Source organism: Podarcis bocagei, assembly GCF_964188305.1.
Source record: "Podarcis bocagei genome assembly, chromosome: 1".
Lineage (NCBI taxonomy): Eukaryota > Metazoa > Chordata > Lepidosauria > Squamata > Lacertidae > Podarcis > Podarcis bocagei.
The window spans coordinates 17,690,639-17,711,947 of NC_138125.1; the positions used below are offsets into that span (position 1 = coordinate 17,690,639).

Below are 21,309 nucleotides of genomic sequence, written 5' to 3' on the forward strand. Positions count from 1 at the left end.
CATGGTTGGGGACTTGTTATTGTGGAGTGTTCCTGTAATGTATAACAAAAAGAATGTGATATGTGCTTCATTTAACAAGAATGGATGTGGCCCCAAGTTAAGTATTATACATTCTGAGAGAATTTCATAAAAAAAACTCAAAATAAATGGGGGTTAAAACTCCCTAAGTTTGACCAGATCAATTCATGTAGTAGTAGTAGTAATATTTTATTTATACCCTGCTCATCTGGTTGGGTTTCCCCAGCCACTCTGGGCAGCTCCCAACAGAATATTAATAATATTTTTTTTAAAAATCGATAAAACATCAAACATTAAAAACTTCCCTAAATAGAGTGTATGCTTTTCAGTGTATGTTATTGTATACAGTCATCTTTTATCCAAACAAAATAAAGTCATTCCTTCTTTCTTTTCCCCTTAAAACATCACCAGGACAATCTTGTGTATTGATGTATTTGCACCAAGCTTATGCTAAAGCCTGCAGTTGAGTGATCAGATCACATTTTATATGTTTCTATTTACAACCCTCTTTTATTACAAGGACCTCAAGGCAGCATGCATACTTCTTCCCAACACATCTTATCTTCACAAAACCCCTGTGAGGTAGATGAAGCTGAGACACTGTATCCCAAGGTCACCCAATGAGTTTCATGGCTGAGTGGAGATTTGAACCTTATTCTCCCAGGTCCTAGTCTAATGCTCTAACAACTACACCATGCGCATCAACCCAAAAGGCACTTGAGCCTATGTAGTGTGATGTCCTGGATCTGCTGGAACCCCTTGTGTTTACTCAAGAAATCAAGGTTTCCAGAACCCAAAACCTATGATTCTGGCATAGTTTAGGGTCCAGATATCATGAGAAGTAATAGTACCACTCTACTATGCTTTGGTCATTCCTCACCTGTCTTGTGTCCACTGCACAGCAGTTTAAGAAGGATACTGACAAACTGGAACGTGCCTGGAAGGAGGACACAAAGGGGTGAGGGACCTGAAGACCAAGTCCTATGCGGAGAGATGGAAGAAGCTGGGTCTGTTTTGCCTGGAGAAGAGTTAATATGATTGCCATCTTCAACCATCTAGAGGGCTCTCACCTATGGTATTCTGGACATAGCCAGAATAAAGCAGTCTGAATCAGTGTCTTGGCGGAAATCAGTGAAACGTCCAGGAAAATCCCGTTGTATAGCAACCCCTGTCGGAAGTCTAGGTTTTGGCAAACTTCCTTAAAAATAGCTTCAAAACATTTTGTTAAAGTTCTATGTCAAAACCAAAAAAAGCTCAACTTTTGTGTCCAGATTTTCTGTGGCTCCTGAACCAATAGGTGGGGACTTCCAATTTACTGTGAAGCCCAGCAGATAGCAGTCGTGGTGGGTTGGTAGCATGACATTTCTGTAACATAGGAATGTAGAAGCTCATGGGGACGAAATGCATCCCTCCTGGCCTCTCTATCTGGGTCTTGGTGTTCTTCCTTGGCCATATCCCTAGCAGACCGTCCTTGAATGTTTTTGCCTGGCTAGACTATGTCTTTGAAATCTCATCATGCCTACTGCTTCCCTGGATAGAGGATAGAGAAGGATGTGTCAATGTGAAGAAAGTAGCCTGCCTTAGAAAGATTTGAGTCACATCTACTGCTCCGCCCACTTTTGCCTGTGGACCCGCCCACTATTGGCCTATGCCCTCCCTCCAAAGGTGGTCCTGAAGGGACTGGGGCCCCAGGACTGAAAAGAATTCCCCGCTCCTGTTTCAATATCTTCACTTGGGTTTAAGGAAGAGAATCTGCTTTGGAACTCTGCCCAAGAGCTTCGCTCTGCTTCCTTTTCATCTGTTTTTTTGCTCCTGTCAGGAAACAGATTCCTATAATAGATAAATGCCCTGAGGTAGATTGAATACAGATCAACAACTTGTTTTCCCTGACCCTTGCAAAAAGAAAAGTGTGTATTATAGCATCTTCTGTGCCCAGAAATTGTCTCCACAGGCTACATGTCTTGGGCTCTGGCAGTTACAGCAAAACAGCAAAGCTCTTTAAGCAAATAGCTGGTATGCTACAGAATAAATAGAATGCATTGCTAATTACCCTTGATGAGATCCCTAAATGTATTTCTGAGAGCCAAGGTGGAATTAGCATGAGGAAGAGATGCTGAAAAACGGGATGCACATCTTCAGGACCCTGGCAGCGGGAGAACGCGGAAAAAGCAAAACTGAAACCAGAAAATAGGATGACCTGTTTTGTGTGCAGTATTATAGATTGTTTGTTTGCCTCTTATAATTCTTGCTTTTCATAAAAGTGTAACAAGGTGGTATACAGCATACAATGTTATAATGAAATCAGCAAGCACGCCCATATTAACACTGCTTTTTTAAATAAAAATCTCATGAATGAATGGAGTTTTGTTAAAAACAGAAAATAATATTGCAAAGGCCTGTCCAAACAATACCGTTTGCAGTAGACACCTGAAAGAAAGCAGTCTTGGTTCCAGTCAGGGTCGGCCCACCCATGAGGCGAGCTGAGACATTTGCCTCAGGCAGCAGAACCTGAAGAGGCAGTAGCCCTGCAGGCACTCAGCCAGTGTGGTGTAGTGGTTAAGAGCGGTAGACTCGTAATCTGGTGAACCGGGTTTGCTTCCCTGCTTCTCCACATGCAGCTGCTGGGTGACCTTGGGCTAGTCACACTTCTTTGAAGTCTCTCAGCCTCACTCACCACACAGAGTGTTTGCTGTGGGGGAGGAAGGGAAAGGAGAATGTTAGCCGCTTTGAGACTCCTTCGGGTAGTGATAAAGCGGGATATCAAATTAAAACTCCTCTTCTTCTCCACTGCCTCCACCGCTATCAGAGAAGCAGTGGCGACAGCAGTGGTGTCCAGTGAGATCTTGCAGCCCGGGTATGGGAGGCTGTAGTACCAGGGCGTCACCTTCCCATTTCGCCTCAGGTGGCAAAACAGGACGTGTCGCTTCTGGCTCCTGCTGAACTTCTACTCAGAGGGAGTTCCGTGGGGCAGGGCCTGCCACCCTAAAGGCTCAGTCTCTAGTGAATGTGAACCAAACATCGGGGGCATGAGGAACCATCAGAGGTGCCCCATCAGAAGATCTCTGCGACAGAGAGATAAAGAGCATAGTTGTCACTTGATGATACATCTCATGTCACCCTATAAGGCAGGAGTGCCGGTGCACCCATTGGTGCCTGCTGTAGCACCCACAAATGGTCTCAGTAAAATATCCCCTCAAAAACCCACAAAGCCTCTCCTCCTAACAGAGGGGGGAGGGAGTTGTGAGTGGGGCCTGGTTCCCACGTCGGCAGGGGGCGCGTATTCGGCCCCCTGCGTCAGCTTACCTGGCTGCTGTGCCACGCCCATAGGCCAGCCAATAGGGCTGGCTTGTGGGCGGGGTTTAGCCGCATTCAAGTGGCTGCAGCAGCTCCATCTTCTGATTCTGCGCCCCTTCGTCGTCGGATCACCCTCCCACCCTCCCTTTAGGTCATATTTATGCGTCTGACCTTGCTATGGACTCAGGTTGGTTGCCCTGGTTGACCAGAGGACCTGGTAGGAACTTTTACCCATTTGGCACCAGCCTCTTGGTTTTTCGCCTACCTCATAGCAAACCGTCACAACTTTTTGGGTATTGGCAGTTAGGCATTGGAATATGTGTTGTGTGTTGGAGGGCAGGTGTGGCCGTCACCTACCCTTGTTGGATATTACATTAAAGGAATCCAGCAGTCGTGGATTCTGTCCAATGCCCTGCTGGTGGCTAGGGCCATGGCACGACCCCCGGTGACATCAGGGGAAGCTTCAGTTGTATTTGCATCAACAAGCTCCTCCCACTGGCTGTTAACCTTCAGATGACTCCCCGCTGAGTGGGGTGGAGTCATGTATAGAATGTTTGATCCAATGCCTAAAGCCAATACCACTCACCTGCTGTAACCAATAAAGCTGTGGCCTTCTTTAGACCATTAACCTTAAATTCATGTGTCCCTGTGTCTTATTTATCTCTAAGCGGGTGGCGGGTCCTTGACTCCCAAGTTCGTTCTTCCTGCTCCATTCCTGTTTGCGTTGACTCTGCAGTTCTTACCCTGAGCAAGCTTTAGCTGCGATTCCTGCATTGCTGGGGGTTGGGACTAGATGTCCCTTGGTGTCCCTTCCAACTCTGCCATTCTACGATTCCAGATTTGGCAACCATTTTGTGTTGTGCCACACCTCAATAGCAGCCATTTGGGGTTATGCCATGCCCCCCCCCATGGCAACCAGTTTGTGGCTGGCACCTGGGGCACGCTCTCAAAATTTCAAGTGTGCCCACAGCACCTCGAATCATTCGGTTGTAAAATTAGGAAAAGGGCTGTAAAAGCAGGTAACTGACAAAAGCATGAAACTTATAATACTGGTGCCCTTTTCAGCTTCTGTCAGCTCTAAAGAGCTGTCAAGAAAAACACTTTCTAATTGGTCTGCAACCCCCATATAAGGACATTCTGGGTCCACTGGTGAGCAACAGTTCAAGACCGTTGCGTTTACTTCTTCCTTGTGTTATTTTGTTCTCTCCTCCTCTAGAAACTGTACAAAGAGCTCGTCTGCAATAACAGCTGGCAATAAAAAAAAAGTTGTCGTCTGATGACTTTCCTCTGTCATTCTCCCACAGTGAATATCCACTTCAAATGATCAGATGCCTACATATTGATATCCTGAAAAATGCTCAAACACTAATATTCTTCTGGCTGCAGACCGCATATAGCAGTGTTGGGGGAGCTGGCTAGGGATGAAATTCTGGCTTCTTCCTTCTTCTTTTTTTTTTATGTAACATTTTTACAAATCCGTTTCATTTGTTGAGGCATTAGGGGGAGAAGAAAAGAAAAAAGAAAAAAGAAAGGGGGGTGGAGAGAGGGAAGATGGATAGGGGTGGGGTCGGGTGGCGGTGTTTCTATTATGTTTAATGTATGTAGAGTTTGGTGTCAGCGTTGCTTGTGTTGTTCACTTGTGGGTTATGAGTTCTTTGTGGTGTAAATGGGCATTGTTGTCTTGGAAGATGTTTAGTAGGGCCAATTCTGGGGTGATGTCTATTACTTGCTTAGTTGTTTTACATATTTCTTGTATGGCTGTTGTCCAGAATAGTTGGATTTTGGGACACTCCCACCACATGTGGAGGTATGTGCCTGTGGAGGTGCACCCTCTCCAGCATTTTGGTGAGGTTCCTGGGTATATTAGCGCTAGTTTCCTTGGTGTTAGGTAGGAATGGTAGAGACAACTTTCAAAGGTCTAATGATGGCCGTGATAAATACATCACAAGAGAGTTTCCTATATTTGGTTCCAGATAGAGTTTAGCTTACCCAGCAGAATTCCCCAAAGTTACTTAACCTGTCATGCATCAAACTTCAAGAAACCATTTCTTTTTTCTTGTGCTAATATAAAAGGGGGAGATAAAGGTTTGTTGAGAGGCGCACAGTGCTTTTGCTGTCAGATAATATCTTAGAGTTCTCATGTGATCTTAAATAATATTGTCAAATGCAAAAATACATAATGAAAATTAAATTCGCCTTTCTCCATGTCTACAAATGTTATTGAAATGCTACACAAGTACAATACAGAATAGTATTAATTGCTATGAAAAAAGATAAATTTTCTTTTTATTTATCAATGTCAGGCTGTGTATTATTTTAACTTTCTGTTAAAATGTAACGGGATTACAAGCAATCACACAGGGAGCTGAAGCATTATCCTACAAAGTCCGGAAAAGGGCAACCAATAGGCATCATAGAAATCATAGCATCGCAGAATTGTAGTGTTGGAAGGGACCACAAGGGTCATCTAGTCCAACCCCCAGGGATGCGGGAATCTTGTACCCAACATGGGGCTCAAACCCATGACTCTGAGATTAAGAAACTCATGTTCTACCAACTGAGGCCACCCAATGAAGCTGAACTCTGGGAGATTCAGGACAGACAAAAAGGTGCGCACAGCACCTAGTTAAACTAAGGAATTCGTTTCCGCAGGTGAAAGTTATGGTGACTAACTTGGGTGACTTTTAAACAGGATTAGACTGATCAAATTAATGGAGGGTAAGGTTATCAGTAGCTACTAGACCCGGTAGCTATGTGCTACCTCCACAGCTAGAAGTATTATACCCAGGGCCAGATTTAGGTTTGATGAGGCCCTAAGCTACTGAAGGTAATGGGGCCCTTTATATGTCTAGCTGTCCTTTGTCAACAACAAATTGCCGCTGTTTTTTGTGTGTTGAATGTATGCTATATGGTAAACCTAACAGGCATCTAAAACCATTTGCACATAACAAAAATATGTATTTTAACATTAGATAACAGATACAACAGCTTGACCTACATTCAGCTGTGCTGCACTGCAGTCTGCAGCTGCATGCTACATGTTGCCATGCAACCTGCAGTCTGTGCAGAATGTAGGCACCCTATATACAGAAGTGAGCAAACCAGTGATATTTTAGGGAGCAGGCTAGCAGGTGGGGCCCCTGACTCATAGGAGCCTACACAACACAAAACACTGTTGTTGTATGTCAGTTTTATTTTATTTGTTTTTTTATCTTATATTTTGGAAATGTACATCCAGTTTTTGTTTTCCTTTAATTGGGGGTGGGCAAAAGAGTGGGGCCCTAAGCTATAGCTTGTTTAGCCTATACATAAATCCAGCACTGATTATGCCTTTGGACCCCAGTTGGTGTTGTTGTGCGCAGGTCCAGCTTCTGGGGCTTCCCAGAGGCACCTGACTGGCCACTGGGAGAAGAGAGCACTGAACTAGACAGTCTTTTGGCTCTTCTCATGTTCTTATGTCCCCTCACCGCATGCTGCGACTCCTGCAGCAGCAACAAACCACCACCCCTCACATGTCTAGAAGCTAAAAATAATTAGGAGGCAAAGCTACAAACCACACACTTAGCATAAGGTGCAGTTGGGCCCACAGTGGTCTTTGATTCCAGTCTCTGGAAATCATGCCAGGCCTTCCTTAGATAGAGAAAGTAGCCTTTAATCAATTCGTATAAAAAGAAGCAATTTAAAAATCACAAGACATGCATATCTTTTAAAGACGGAGTTGGGCAAGGGTGTAACACTCAAGGAATGTGCATTGTTATGCTAATAAGAAGCACAGGTTCCTGGTATCTCTTGATCAGCCGAGATCATAGCTGTGCAAAGACGACAGAAGATGACAAGGAATCTTCAGCTGATATTTGGATTTCTGCCTTTTCCAAAAGCAAAACGCCAGCATGAATATTTTATGTTTCCGGAAGTCACGTGAAGCTTATATTGAAGGCCATGGCACCTTTGAGTCCCTGGATGATAATAGAATTTTAGGATTTTCTCTAAGGGACCCCAAGGGTCATCTAGTCCAACCCACTGCAAGACAGGAATCTCAACTAAAGCGTCCATGACAAATGGCCATCCAACCTCTGACTTAAAACCTGCAACCGTGCATCTGGCCTCTTCTCTTTATGGTTTCAGGAAATGGCTGAGATGGACTCTTTTTGATAAATGGATTAGCTGCTGTTGTTTGTAAACTGGTATTTAGCAAGCAGTTACAAGTTGTTGTGCATTTTAAGGATGGTGTTATTTGATGGGCTCTTTTTATCTTATTTGACCACCCCGTGGCTCGTGTAAAGGGTAGTCTATAAATCACCCAAAGAACTAATAACGGTGAACAGAATAAGCCAATGAGAATGTAGAAATGAAGGGAAGCAAAAATGTTCTATGGAGATGCTATTCTGTAACAGCAGAAGTCTTAAAATCCGGGGCAATCCTTAAAATAGGGGATGAGCCCTCTTGCTTTACAAAAGAGAAAAGCGACCTGTTTTTACATTGCTGCTATAATCTCCCTGTGAGCTATCAGCTTTCTATTAACCCATCACCGTTAAAAGCTGAGATTGCAACAAAATTGCCAGCTTTGAGCAATCAGCAAAGTAGTCGTGCAGCAAATCTAGGGCTCTCCATCATTTTGTCAAACTGAAAATAGAGCTTCCTTCTATAGAATTAAAAATACAAAAATAACCGCTATTCATCAAAGAGGCTATTTTAGCTGCTATAATCAACTGGACTACAATAGATTAGAGTGTTATCCTCCCATGTGTAAAAGTGCTACTTCTGCTTATGAGGTCTATAGCTGCTGTTAATTTACAAACTATCTCTGTGTTGTTTAAGCTTACAACACACTTTCCCCAATAAGATATACAAGGGTGAGTCTCATCTCCCTGCATGGGACTTGCGTTGTGGCGGGGTTGGGCTAGATGTCCTTTGCGGGTCCCTTCAGACTCTACAGCTCGACAAGTCTACGACTTTCTTCCAAGTTATTTATATATTTATTTGCCCACCCTTCAGTGTAAGGTCCCAGGGTGGGTTGCAACAATCAAAACGCAATATTAAAAAAAAAACAACAGTTTAACAACAAGGGACAAGCTACCCAAGGAGCACAATGTAACATGCCTAGTTCTTCCGCTCTTGTCTTTTGTCTTCACAACAACCCTAAGAGGTAGTGACTGGCCCCAAAGTCACCCAACAAGCTTCTTGGGGATTTGAAGGATGGTCTCCAACACTCTAACCACTACACCACATTGCCTTTCACACAGGTTTGGACTGATTTTTAGGCTGTAATCTTATATCCATTTACCTGGGAGTAAGCCCCATTGAGGGATGCAGGTGGCGCTGTGGGTTAAACCACAGAGCCTAGGACTTGCCGATCAGAAGGTTGGCGGTTCGAATCCCCGCAACGGGGTGAGCTACCATTGCTCGGTCCCAGCTCCTGCCAACCTAGCAGTTTGAAAGCACATCAAAGTGCAAGTAGATAAATAGTTACCGCTCCGGCGGGAAGGTAAACGGCGTTTCTGTGCACTGCTCTGGTTCGCCAGAAGCGGCTTAGTCATGCTGGCCACATGACCCGGAAGCTGTACGCCGGCTCCCTCGGCCGATAAAGTGAGATGAGTGCCGCAACCCAGAGTCGGTCACGACTGGACCTAGTGGTCAGGGGTCCCTTTCCCTTTACCCTTTAAGCCCCATTGAACACAGTGGGACATACATCTGTATGGGCATGCACAAGATTGCATTATAATTGTGGCAGTGAATGCACACTGTTTAGATATCAAGATTTATTTACTATAATCCACAATAAAAACAGATTGGGGATCTGAGTAAAATGAAGGTTGAATCATAGAACTGTAGAGCTGTAAGGGATCGTCTAGTTCAGTCTTGTCCAAAGTCCGTAACGAGGGCCTAATTCGACCTGCCGGTCCAGTTTAATCTGGCCTGTGGCAGTTTATTTCCTGGGGTAAAATCCTAAAAAAACCTCAACAACTTTAAACTTTAATCCTCAAAAAGGTCAATAACCTTGGTTGGCCCCCACGGCCCTTCACTTCATCAAATCTGGCCCTCTTTGAAACAAGTTTGGACACCACTGATCTAGTCCAGCCCCCTGCAATGCAGGAATCTTTTGCCCAACACAGAGCTCAAACCCACGACCCTCAGATTACAAGTCTTGTGCTCTGCCAACTGAGCTATCATGCAAATGTTTTTGCTCTGAATTGAATATTGAGGGTAATTTTGGATGGCATGGATAGTTCACTTATTTAGTTTAGCTATTGCCAAACACTGCATGTTTTCTATCTCCATTCCAGGAAGTTTTCCAACCCAAAATGTTTGTAATAGGGGGAAGCATGCTTTAAAATATACTACATATTTTTTTTGAAAATGACAAGCAAAGATTAATTATATTAGGGGAAATAGCTTGCCCAAATGTTTATATTCGGCAAAATTCCATACATAAATGTGTATATTAGGAGAAATAAACTGTGGAAGGCTGACAAATTTTCTTGAGGACTTAAAAAAATAAATCGCAAGCTAATTAAGGAAATGTGGCAAACAGAACTCAAAACTGGGGAAATGCGAGATTCATTCATCCCTACCCAGGTGATTGCAGGAGATGAATGGACCTTCAAAACTGTGTGTTTGTCTTTAGGGCACCTTTAACTTTCACAGCTCTTCAGGTTTCAGAGACTGTGCCAGGGTTCCTGTCTTCTTCCAAACAAGAAGCTGACTTGTGAAGGTTATGAGTCTTCCTCACTTAAGTGCTTCAGTGGAAGCAATTTGCAAGCTTCAGAATGTCTTTCATGGTACCTTTCCATTAGCATAAAGAGAAAAGGCCAGAACACCATGACCCCATTTATCCAAATAGCCTGGAGGATGCTTAAATCACTTGGGTAATCATGTTGTTGTTGTTTAGTCATTTAGTTGTGTCCGACTCTTTGTGACCCCATGAACCAGAGCACGCCAGGCACTCCTGTCTTCCACTGCCTCCCGCAGTTTGGTCAGACTCATGCTGGTAGCTTCGAGAACACTGTCCAACCATCTCGTCTTCTGTTGTCCCCTTCTCCTTCTGCCCTCCATATTTCCCAACATCTGGGTCTTTTCCAGGGAGTCTTCTCTTCTCATGAGGTGACCAAAGTATTGGAGCCTCAGCTTCAGGATCTGTCCTTCCAGTGAGCACTCAGGGCTGATTTCCTTCAGAATGGATAGGTTTGATCTTCTTGCAGTCCATGGGACTCTCAAGAGCCTCCTCCAGCACCATAATTCAAAAGCATCCATTCTTCGGCGATCAGCCTTCTTTATGGTCCAGCTCCTTCATGGATAACTGCCTTGTCATGGCGAAGGGGCTTGAACAACTCAGAAAAGCTATGAGCTATGCTGTGCAGGGCCACCCAAGATGGATAGGTCATAGTGGAGAGTTTTGAATAAATGTGATCCACCTGGAGCAGGAACTGGCAAGCCACTCCAGTATACCTGCCAAGAAAACTCCATGGACAAAGACAACAGGCATATAAAACTCCATGGGTAATCATAAGTTTAGGTAAAGGAGAAATACAAATTGCACAGGGTTCAACTGTCATGTGGGATGTGCCTTTTAAAGGAATGCATATAAAAAATAGGGAGAAGTTAGTGCCTTGTATTATATTACCTTTCTTAGCCAAACCTGTAGGCATAAGTCTCTAAGTGTACAGCTATAATAAGCAGATTCTGTCTGAGTTCCATAGGATTCCCAGTTACAGCTGGTGTTGAGCTAACCATAATGGCAAAAGCTCTGAATGGTTTTGGATGTCTCTGGGATTTTGGCTTAGAGAGAATGCTTTTACTGTACTTAGTAGTCTCAAAATCCAATTTTGCCAGAGACAAAATCAGGATGTTCTTGGGAGTGACATCATTGAATTGCTGATCTTGTACAATACTGATTGCCAAAGAGGAGGCTATGTGGTTTGCTATATAGTAGGTGTTCAATTTAGGAGGTTCCCATGCATTTTCTCTGCAACCCTTGCAAAAAAAACTGGAAAGGTAGGTCATTATTATTTCCCCCATATTACAGACAGTATGGCAGCAGCTGTGTGTGTGTGTGTGTGTGTGTGAGAGAGAGAGAGAGAGAGAGAGAGAGAGAGAGAGAGAGAGAGAGAGAGAGAGAATTGTGTTCCTAAGACCACCTGTAAGCTTTGTGGGTGAGGTGAGAGGATGAAAACGGAAATATGAGTGACTGGGTTTATAATTCTGTGTCATAAATCTTAGCTTGTTCTAGCACCTTAACAGACACCTAAACATTAGCAATTCCAGATCAGAGCTACAAAGTGAAAACATTGCTTTTGTTGCTTTGCTGTGTTTGCTAACAGAAATTAACATGATTAGGATTTGTTCAGCAATCTTCAATTATTTTACGGAAGCTATGCAAATATTTATGAGGATGTCTCCAAACAGCATGAGCAAATGGAACAAAATCTTTATTCCACAAGGTTCAAACTCTCCGTTTAGCCGGCCAATCTACCACTGTTAGGGGCATTTTAACAAACAGCATGCAATCCATCCTATCAAACTACCAAATACTCTCCACATTGTAATGCATCCAAAATAGATGGGAATGCAATCAGAGCTCTGCAATTCTTTGATTCATGTATATCATAACAGCAGAGGAAGCTGCCTTCTCCTGAGTCAGACAATTGGTCCATCTATCTCAGTATTGTCTGGCAGTGGCTCTCTAGGTTGAGGAGTCTCTTCCAACCTCGATATGCCAGGAACTGAACCTGGGGCCTTATGCAATGGCCTTTCATCGTGGAAAGTACCTGTGTAGTGTGGTGCTAGTGGTACAGCACACGTCATCCTCATATGAGGGCTCTGACCAGGAATGAGCAAATCTCTCATTTTTCATTTCTCCTGGTTCTTATTTTTCCCATCTTAAGTTCAGTTTGCCTAGGGCGACCATACATCCCAGATGTATGCTGGGATTTGTCCTCCAGAAATGGTGTCTGGGCGTATGGCAGCCCACGTCGGAAGCATTGATTTTTTTTTTACGAATTCCCTGAAAAATAGCTCAACAACTTTTATGTCCCGATTTTCACTTTTTGAACTATGGCAACCCTAGTTTGCCATATTTCCATGTCACTTTGCTTAAAATAAAACAAAAAAAAGTCATTGTAAAAATTTGTCAGCACACTAAAGTGTACATTTAAAATCCCATTTTGCCTAATATGCACATTATTTATAATATAATGCATTTTTTAATCTACTTCCACCACTGCAGGCACTTTCACACACACTTTCTCCAGCTATGTGGATTTTTCTGCATATTTTTGGTTGGAGAACTAAATTACAAAAATTCAGAAAAGTATGAACTTCTTGGGATAGCTGTGTTACCGTTTGCCTATTGTTTCAGGGATTGCATACAATTGGCGGGTTTGCATTCAAACCAGTAAAGGCATTTCCACACATACTTTCCTGTAACATATGAATTGCCATGCACATTTTTGGTTGAAGAGCTACATTGCAGAGAACTAAATCCGAGCCAATATGGCCTACTGGTTAGAGTGCTGGACCAGGACCTGGGAGTGCAGGGTTCAAATCCCCAGTTGGCAGGGATTAAATAAGGAGGGGGAGAGTCATGTATGCCACCTTAGAGAGAGAAATGTGGGTTATAGATGCAACAACTAAAAAGAAAATGAATTTACAAAATTCAGAAAAGTGCAGATTTCTAAGTCTAGCTGTGTATCAATTCATGTATTGTTTCAGGAAGCACAGATTAGGCAGATGTGTTTTTCTACATGAGCTAGACTGAATTTCTCCCCCAAATCCAAGTTACCCCTATGTTCAAAGAACAAGCCACTAAAACCAATTTCTTCTTCTTCTTATCTTGGTCAGTTCCTCAGCTCTCATTAACATACACATTCCCACTTTATATCTGTTGCATGCACTCACTTGTGGCTTCCGGATCTTATAACCTCTCAAAAATTAACATCCAGGGGAGCATTAGAAACCACTGTTTGCTCACTCTGAGACGGCTTCTTTATAGGCGGAGTGAATTCTGAGCCAGTCTGCTCAGAGCTAATAACCTGCCAATTACACTCCTATGCTTTTGCCTTCTCCCTTTGGAATTTTTCTGCTGGAAACAAGGCCGGGTCTCTGGCCTTGTGTGTGGAAGATATCAAGCCGAACTAACATCACGGGTTTTATGATCCATATACTATGAATTTGTTTGGAGCAACATGACCTGTCATGGCCATAATTGTCCCTCTTCTGTTGATCAGGACAAAGCTAATTCAATCTGTGGGCGGGTAGGTAGGAAGGAAGCAGAAATCACTCTCTGGCGTGCTTTGAAATCACCCAGGAGCTGCTTAGTGTGAGCAGTTTGCCACTTTCCGATTTTAATAATCTCCTTTATATCATAGCCCCGTGTTCCACACACGCGGATAATTAACCTTGATATTTGTTCAGGGCCCACAGTACAAATAATTCCCCACGCTGTCAGTTATCAGTGATACAGAAAGTGATGATGGAAGGGCTGTGTCATATTGATACAAAGCAAGACATTTGGGAGAAGACTGGTGCATACTCTGGTTTGCTTATCACACCTAATATTTCATGTTTCATTTTAATAGTAAATATTGGAGGGAATGGGGCCCTGAACCTCTTGAAGCAAGAAAGCTTCTTCAAAGAAAGAATAGGAATAGTCAGCATGCGGCAATGAAAATGTTACTGTTGCAAGTGAAGACTGAAGAGGCGATTGGTTTTTGGCAAACTCAGTTGTTTGCTAAAGGGCAATGGTTTTATTTATTTATCACATTCATGCCCTAATTTTACTCCGAGGATGCTCAAGGTGGCAAAAATAGTTCTCCCTCCAGCATTTTATCCTCTCAGCAACCCTGTTGGGTAAGTTAAATGCAGAAGTTAGGTTGTTGTGAAGATAAAATGGGAGATAATCCCCATGGAAGAATGTTAGGTAAAGGTAAAGGGACCCTTGGCCATTAGGTCCAGTCGTGACTGACTCTGGGGTTGCGGCACTCATCTCGCTTTATTGGCTGAGGGAGCCGGCGTACAGCTTCCGGGTCATGTGGCCAGCATGACTAAGCCACTTCTGGCGAACCAGAGCAGCGCACGGAAACACCGTTTACCTTCCCGCCGGAGCGGTACCTATTTATCTACTTGCACTGTGTGCTTTCGAACTGCTAGGTTGGCAGGAGCAGGGACCGAGCAACAGGAGCTCACCCCGTCACGGATTCGAACTGCCAACCTTCTGATCAGCAAGTCCTAGGCTCTGTGGTTTAACCCACAGCGCCACCCATGTCCCCAATGTTAGGATAGATATGTAATAATAATAATAAGTGTCTCAACTCCAAATGTCCACCAAAAGCAGGGCTTCTAACCAGAGGGTTGTGTATTCAACTAAACCCTAGTCAGAGTAGGCCCACTGAAATAAATGAACCTAATTCAGTCATGTCCAGTAACTTCAGCGGACCTGTTCCGAGTAGAATGGCATTGAATAAGAGGAGACTGAGAGGAGATATGATTGCCATCTTCAAATATCTCAAGGGCTGTCACATGGAAGATGGAGCAAGATTGTTTTCTCCTGCTCCGGAGGATAGAACCTAAACCACTGGCTTTAAGTTACAAGAAAGGAGATTCTGACTAAACACCAGGAAAAACTTTATGGTGGCAAGAGCAGTTTGATAGTCAAATAGACTCACTCGGGAGGTGGTGAGCTCTCCTTCCTGTTGGCAAGCAACCAAGGAAATGGGGGCAATTGGCAGGCCCCAGCTGGCCCTAGGCCATGGGCCAGTGTTCCAGGTGAACTCCAGTCCTTGGTGCAGCATGAATCTGCAACCCGAGCTTCAGAAGCCAGGGCACGCTACTCAGCAGAGTAAACACTACGCAACAGAAGTGGCAGGAGAGGCTGTGTGAGCATATTTACAAGCAGTTTATTCAGCATACGTCAGGACAAAAGGAAACATGTCTGATCTCCTTCGTGTCCAAAGCAAGGCAGCATAAGCAAAAGCTATACACAAACGGAAGTTCCCAGCAAGCTGTGCTGGAGTGTAAACAGGCATGTGACACACAACAATCATGCATGTTCCTTAAGGTGGAACGGAACATCCCAACACTTCCTTGGAGGTTTTTAAGCAGAGGTTGGATGGCCATCTGTCATGGATGCTTTAGTTGAGGTTCCTGCATTGCAGGGAGTTGGACTAGATGACCCTTGTGGTCCCTTCCAACTCTACACATCCATGATTCTATGAATACTACCCGCAGTATATTCATGGCTTCTCCTTTTATGCCATGTAGGAAAGAACCAGTATGGTATAGTGGTCTGAGTGATGAACCAGGAGTGGGAGAACCCAGGTTCATGTCCCTGCTCAGTCATGAAGCTCACTGGGTGCTCTTGAGCTGGTTACTATCTCTCAGCCTAACTTATCTCACAGGGCTATTGGGATAAAAATGCAGGGGTCAGGGGAACACGTGTGCTCCCTTGGTCTCCTTGGAGAGGGAGGAAAGGCACAAGAAGAATGGAACAAATCAATTACATAAAAGCACATCTTCAGCCATGCTTATCTCAGATGGATGCTAGGGAGACAGGACACCGGTGAATTTCAGATAAAACTGCCGATATACTTAATCAAGAGTAAATATTACTACAAATTCCACAGAGCTCGCAAAGTTTAAGGAACGTTTCCCTGAGGAAAGACCAGAGTTGTCACCCGTAGGGATATAAGTACATGTGGAGAGTTGCGGGAGGGGGGAGAGAGGTTAAAAAATGGGAAAGGAAGTTAGGAAAGAAACAACTGCTAAAATGACACTCTCCTGCAGACGGAAATGAGAAAGTCTTTTTCTGAGTTTGGACGGCATAGATAGATAGGTTAAAATTGCCCTACATAATTAAATGCTCTGCCTACAGTGCTGCCTGGGGAAGCAGGCTTTCAATTATGGTGTGCCTTCCAATTGGGGATTCTTCTTTAGTGAGGTAACAAAAGTGTTTCCTCACCTAGAGGATTTAGGCTTCTTCTTCTTCTTTTAAAAAAAACCCCTCCATAATGTGAAACGCAGTGTAGAATGGAGACCTCAGCCCCTGTCCTCAATGGACTTCTATGCTGAAGAGTAATTGTACTATCTAGACTTGCACTAGCATCAGTTCTTTTTCCTTTAAAGAAAGCAGGTGGGACACTTGGAAAAATTGCAGTAAAGTACGAGAGAACAGAAATCCACATGGATCATTGGGTGTGCTGCGAACACTGCAAGCCAGTTTTTGTTTTAACAGATTGTGAATTCTGTTTCCATTACTGGGTTTATCTTTTTAATGTATAGTTCCTTATATTTCTTTTGCTTTACATTACGGATGGTATCCTTGGTGCATCTTTGAGTAATGAAGATAGCAATAAAGAGAATGGGGTGGTAAAAGAAAGGTTGGAGCATTTGCTTCTAATGCTAATATAGACATTGTAATGTATGCAAAAGAAAGTCACAGCAAATGGCCTTAAATATACACCCTTCTTCTTTTTTCGTATTCGTACTATAACCTTGCTGAATTTTGCATGTGCCTCTTCCCTCAATTTCTATTTCTTTCTCTTCCACCCCCAAATCTGAAAATGTCCTCTGGAGAATTATGGAGTGTATAGATGTGTGTGAGCAGACAGAGTAGATATTTCAGATCCCAAGACACTTCAGATGAATACCCTGCTTTGCAGAATTAGCACGTTTCAGCAAACAAGTCATCCATATTGAAAGCAAATGTGCGGAATGGATTACCTAATTTGGTCTTTGCAGGCTCCCAGACTTAGCAAATGGCTGACTCTAGAGAGCCAGTCCAGCCTATTTTCACAATAACTCTTGCACACTTAAAAAAAAAGTGTGTAAATTAATTATTTGACTGGGAAACAACTGATTCGAAAGGGAACTTTAAGACATGGGCTTAAATATTCTTCATCCTGAGGGTCATCCCAATGGCATCTACTGATAAGAGGTGGTCACCAAGCCAGGTGTTATTTACTAAATTCCCAGTTTGTTATCTATTCTATACTATCAAAATTTCAGCTTAGCAAAGGTGTCGGTCTCCTTTTACAGTGCCAGTGGCTGACTGGGTCAGGCTAATGCTGGCAGTCCATCTGTTGCCTCTACCAATGCCTTTCCTATCTAATTCTAGACATAGAAAATTGGGGTGTTAGGAGAAGGTTTGTCTGGGACCCTTTTCTATGTGGGTTAGAACATGTGAACACCCAAACATTCAGTTCCCCTACCTGCAGCCTGAAATGGTACAGTCCAATCAAGAGCTGTCTCATGTGATTCAGCAGCCATGTGGCTCAGCTTCCACCTGTTTCATAGACTGAGAACCTTGGGATATTTTTAATCCAGCTGTGGAGGTCAACTCACATTTTACTCTGGTGGTTTAGGAACTTCCACGGAGTACACAAGTTTCCCGTAGGAACATAAAACTGAACTTTGGATCATAGGCTGAAATAATGGCTTGTAATGTGTCTGCCATGAATGGGAGAAAAATGAGTACATTTGCAACTTACATGCATTTAACTTGTGCACATTTAGCTTTACACACTTGGCAAAAAAGAATTTTTTAAATAATAGAAAGGGGAGGGGCATCCGGGGGGAAAGATTTTGGCAACTCCACCAGCCATTCAACCCAATGTGTTTTGACAATACACGATTTTGGCTTTATGCGCTATCCCCAAAAAGGCAACCTGGCATAAGTTGAGCATCGCATGTATATTTTCTTGTCAATGAAGGTTCTACGTATGAATTACAAACCAATTCCACATGTCCAACTTTGGAATCAGAGTGAACCGATGTGTGAAAATGCCCCATGTCAAGGTTCCATTATTTTAAAAAGCAAAACAAGTGTGCTTTCAGTTCTCCGTCATATGCTGCTTAGTAAGGAAGAGAACACAGCAGAGGAAAAGAAATATTCGGAAAGGGGGGGTGTGGAAATGGCATTTCATACAATTGCTCTTTAGCTTGAGGAAACAGCATTTGACAGCTCGTGTTGTGAGGGGAAAGACGTTGATTGAATTGTCTTTGTACGCAGGGTCAACATTACGAAGAAGAAAAAAGAGCTTTAAGCCACGAAATAATAGCCCTCAATAACCATCTGATAGAAGCCAAGGTGACAATTGATAAATTGTCAGAAGATAATGTAAGTACTTTGAATAGTGGCTATTTGTCATGATCACGTGTGGAAATATATGTTATCTGAGATTGTGGGTTGCTGGATTAACTACTCGGATTCAATTATCCCACTTACCTGTATCAGTGTGGCTGCTTTAAGAAGTTTTCTCTATTAGTTCAGGGGTGGATAACATGTGGCTCTCCAGATGTTGTTGGACTCCAAAATCCATCATCATTGTCTCATTTATATATATATATATATGAAATTATTTTACATATGCTTCATTGTCAAAGCTTTTATTGCCCTTATCGTCTATCATGAAAATTGCTTTGAAAATCGCTTTGCAGGAAGCAATTCATAAATTAATTAATTAAATCCCTAAGCATTGGCCATGCTAGCTGAGGCTTCTGGGAGATGGAATACAGCAACATAGGGAGGTCCGCAAGTCCCCCTTCCCTGTCCTATTTGTTGTGTGTGTGATGTGGCAGTGAAAATTGCCAGAACTAATCCAGGACTAATTTAGGTGTTACTTCTCAATCACCCACCCAACCCCCAGTCGGTTGCTGCCAAAAATCTTTTATCCATGAGAAAATTCCAGACACATAGGTGGCACCAGAGGAAAGAGGTGGCCCTCCCCAAGATATAACACACCTCTCTCTATCCTCTACCTCTTTTGTCGGATCCTCATGGTGACTTTGCATAAGCAAATAAAAAAACTGAGCCATAAATTGGGAATTGAAATAAGACAGTGCTGAGCTGCAATCCTAAGGATGGATCAAGAGGACTTGCTTCAGGGAAAATCTTTACTATAGGATCTAAAATACCCCCCCCCCATCAATATACTGTACTGTTATTTCTCTTTTGGAAATATAACATGTGGGGCAAGTCTTACCCACCCCAGAAATGCATCTCATCTCTTCTGAGTGTGTTCCCTCCCCGTACAATATTTTTTCGTGGTCCTATCACTGACCACACAGTGGAGACACCTAGAAGACCCCCAGCTGCATTCTCCAGTCGAAGCGTGGTGGTCACACCATAGGAGCCAACTCCTAGAGGTCGAAGTCCCTTTGGGGGCCCCAATAAAATATTTGAAGGGGCCAGTCCTCCCTCAAAGTTCATGGGCATTGCCATTCATCTGGTGTGTGTACACCGCATCTTGTGATTGATTATGCAGGGCAGGGCTTACCTGCCCCCACCCAATATTTTATTCAAATTGGCACCCCTGGGTCACACCATTGTTAGCTGCTTGCCTCACCCATACACACCCGGGCTACACAGGGATGGCAATTGAATTTATGCAAACTGACAGTGATTAGCACAGTTAGCCTCACTGAAACAAAACACTCCTGGCTATGTTGAGTACCATGCAAGGAGTAGGTTTTTAGTAACAAGCGGGGGGGGGCAGTCTCTCCATTGTCCCCAAGCTGAATTTTCAATCACAATGCTAATTGCATATGTGAATCAAGCTGAAAGATGGAAGTGATAGAAGAGCAGTTCTTCAGGCCAGAAAGCATGTGCTCATTCGATTCAAAATTATTGTTCTCATTGTTACTCAAGAAAGATTGCCAGCAGCTATACTGGTTGGAGTAAACAGCATCAGTCTGCCCTTTGAGGGGCATGTGGAACATGTTCAGTCCTTGAGGCTTCTCCTGTATTCTCTCTGTTGTTTTTTTTTATAAAATTTTTATTGGGTTTTCCGCTTTTATAAAGACAATACAGACACAAAAATAACACAAGACACAAACATGTATAAATTCAGCAGATCCTCTTCTCATAACCTTGTTCCCTGACTTCCCCCCACCCCCACCCCCCTCGTGCATCCCAATTCCCAGGATTATATCAGCAAGTTGGTATTTCTCCTCTTAACCATCTTATTCATTTTGTTACCTCTTTTCTAATAAAAAAATTGATTTTCCTAAGTTGGACTTAAGTTCTCTTCCATCGATTTTTCATTTTGTCTTGATTAAAAGTCATATTAACCAAACCTGAAAGTCTTAAGAGTTTTTAAGAATCTCCTCTTCCCTCCCTCCCATCCCCGGTTTTTGTCCCTTCCCAATAAAAATCCAAAGTCAAGATTCTCAGCCTGGGTTCCTCACGTCCGAGGCTTTCAAGTCCCTTTCAGTCCCTCTCCGCCGGTCTTGTTGGTAGTCCTTTATGTCAGTCGTCGAGTCTGGAAAAAGATCTTTCACCATCAAAACATATTCTCTTTCCACAAGGAGATTTGAAAGCAACTGCTGGAGTATTTCCACAAAGCCTGTATCCTCAAAGTCAAAGTCCAAACGGAGGCCCCAATCATATTTCTTTATTTTAAGTTCCTGTATTCCATATTGTCCCAGAACCTCCTCCTTCTTCTTCTGCATCTTTCGCAGACTTGTGGTAGATGTGTTCCCAGAGTCTCCTTGCTTGTGTTCCACAGATGTCAGCTTTTGGTTGTTGCTTCCCAAGGTTACTTTCTCTTTTTCTTGTTTAGTCTCTTCCACCTCTGTAGACATTGTTTCCCATTTAGCTGTGGATTCTTTCTCATTCAGGTCCTCAATACAAACAGCAGAGTTGCCTGTTCCCAAGGTCATAATGTTAAGTTGTTTATTCATGGCTAAGCTCTGCTCTTGTAAGATTCCCACCAATTGAAACATCCTTTCGATTTCCACTAGTAACTTTCCATCCACAGCCATTGTATCCATTGTAGTTTCACAGAATTCCCCCTAGGGGGAATCTGGTTACTTATTAGTCTTTTCTCCAACAGTCCTTTAGCTTGTTATTGTTACTTTGTTTCCAACAATTTTAGCTCAATTATAACTCGTCTTAATCCAGAGGGATCTTAAATAGTGATTTTTCCGCTTTAAACTGCCCGTTTGACAGCTTTGACAGCTGTCAAACTCCGCAGCTCTTACACAGGCACAAAGGCAGGACGTTCC

The 21,309-nt window shown here is 43.2% G+C and overlaps 1 protein-coding gene across 1 annotated transcript in view; it reads left to right on the plus strand.

Moving 5' to 3' along the window:
* The window catches only part of BEGAIN (brain enriched guanylate kinase associated), a 194,037-nt gene that overhangs the window by 165,792 nt on the left and 6,936 nt on the right, over window positions 1-21,309 (plus strand). The window contains exon 6 of the mRNA XM_081194994.1: window positions 18,314-18,421. Within this exon, the coding sequence (XP_081051120.1) occupies window positions 18,314-18,421 (108 nt within the window). The remainder of the gene's footprint in view (window positions 1-18,313; window positions 18,422-21,309) is intronic.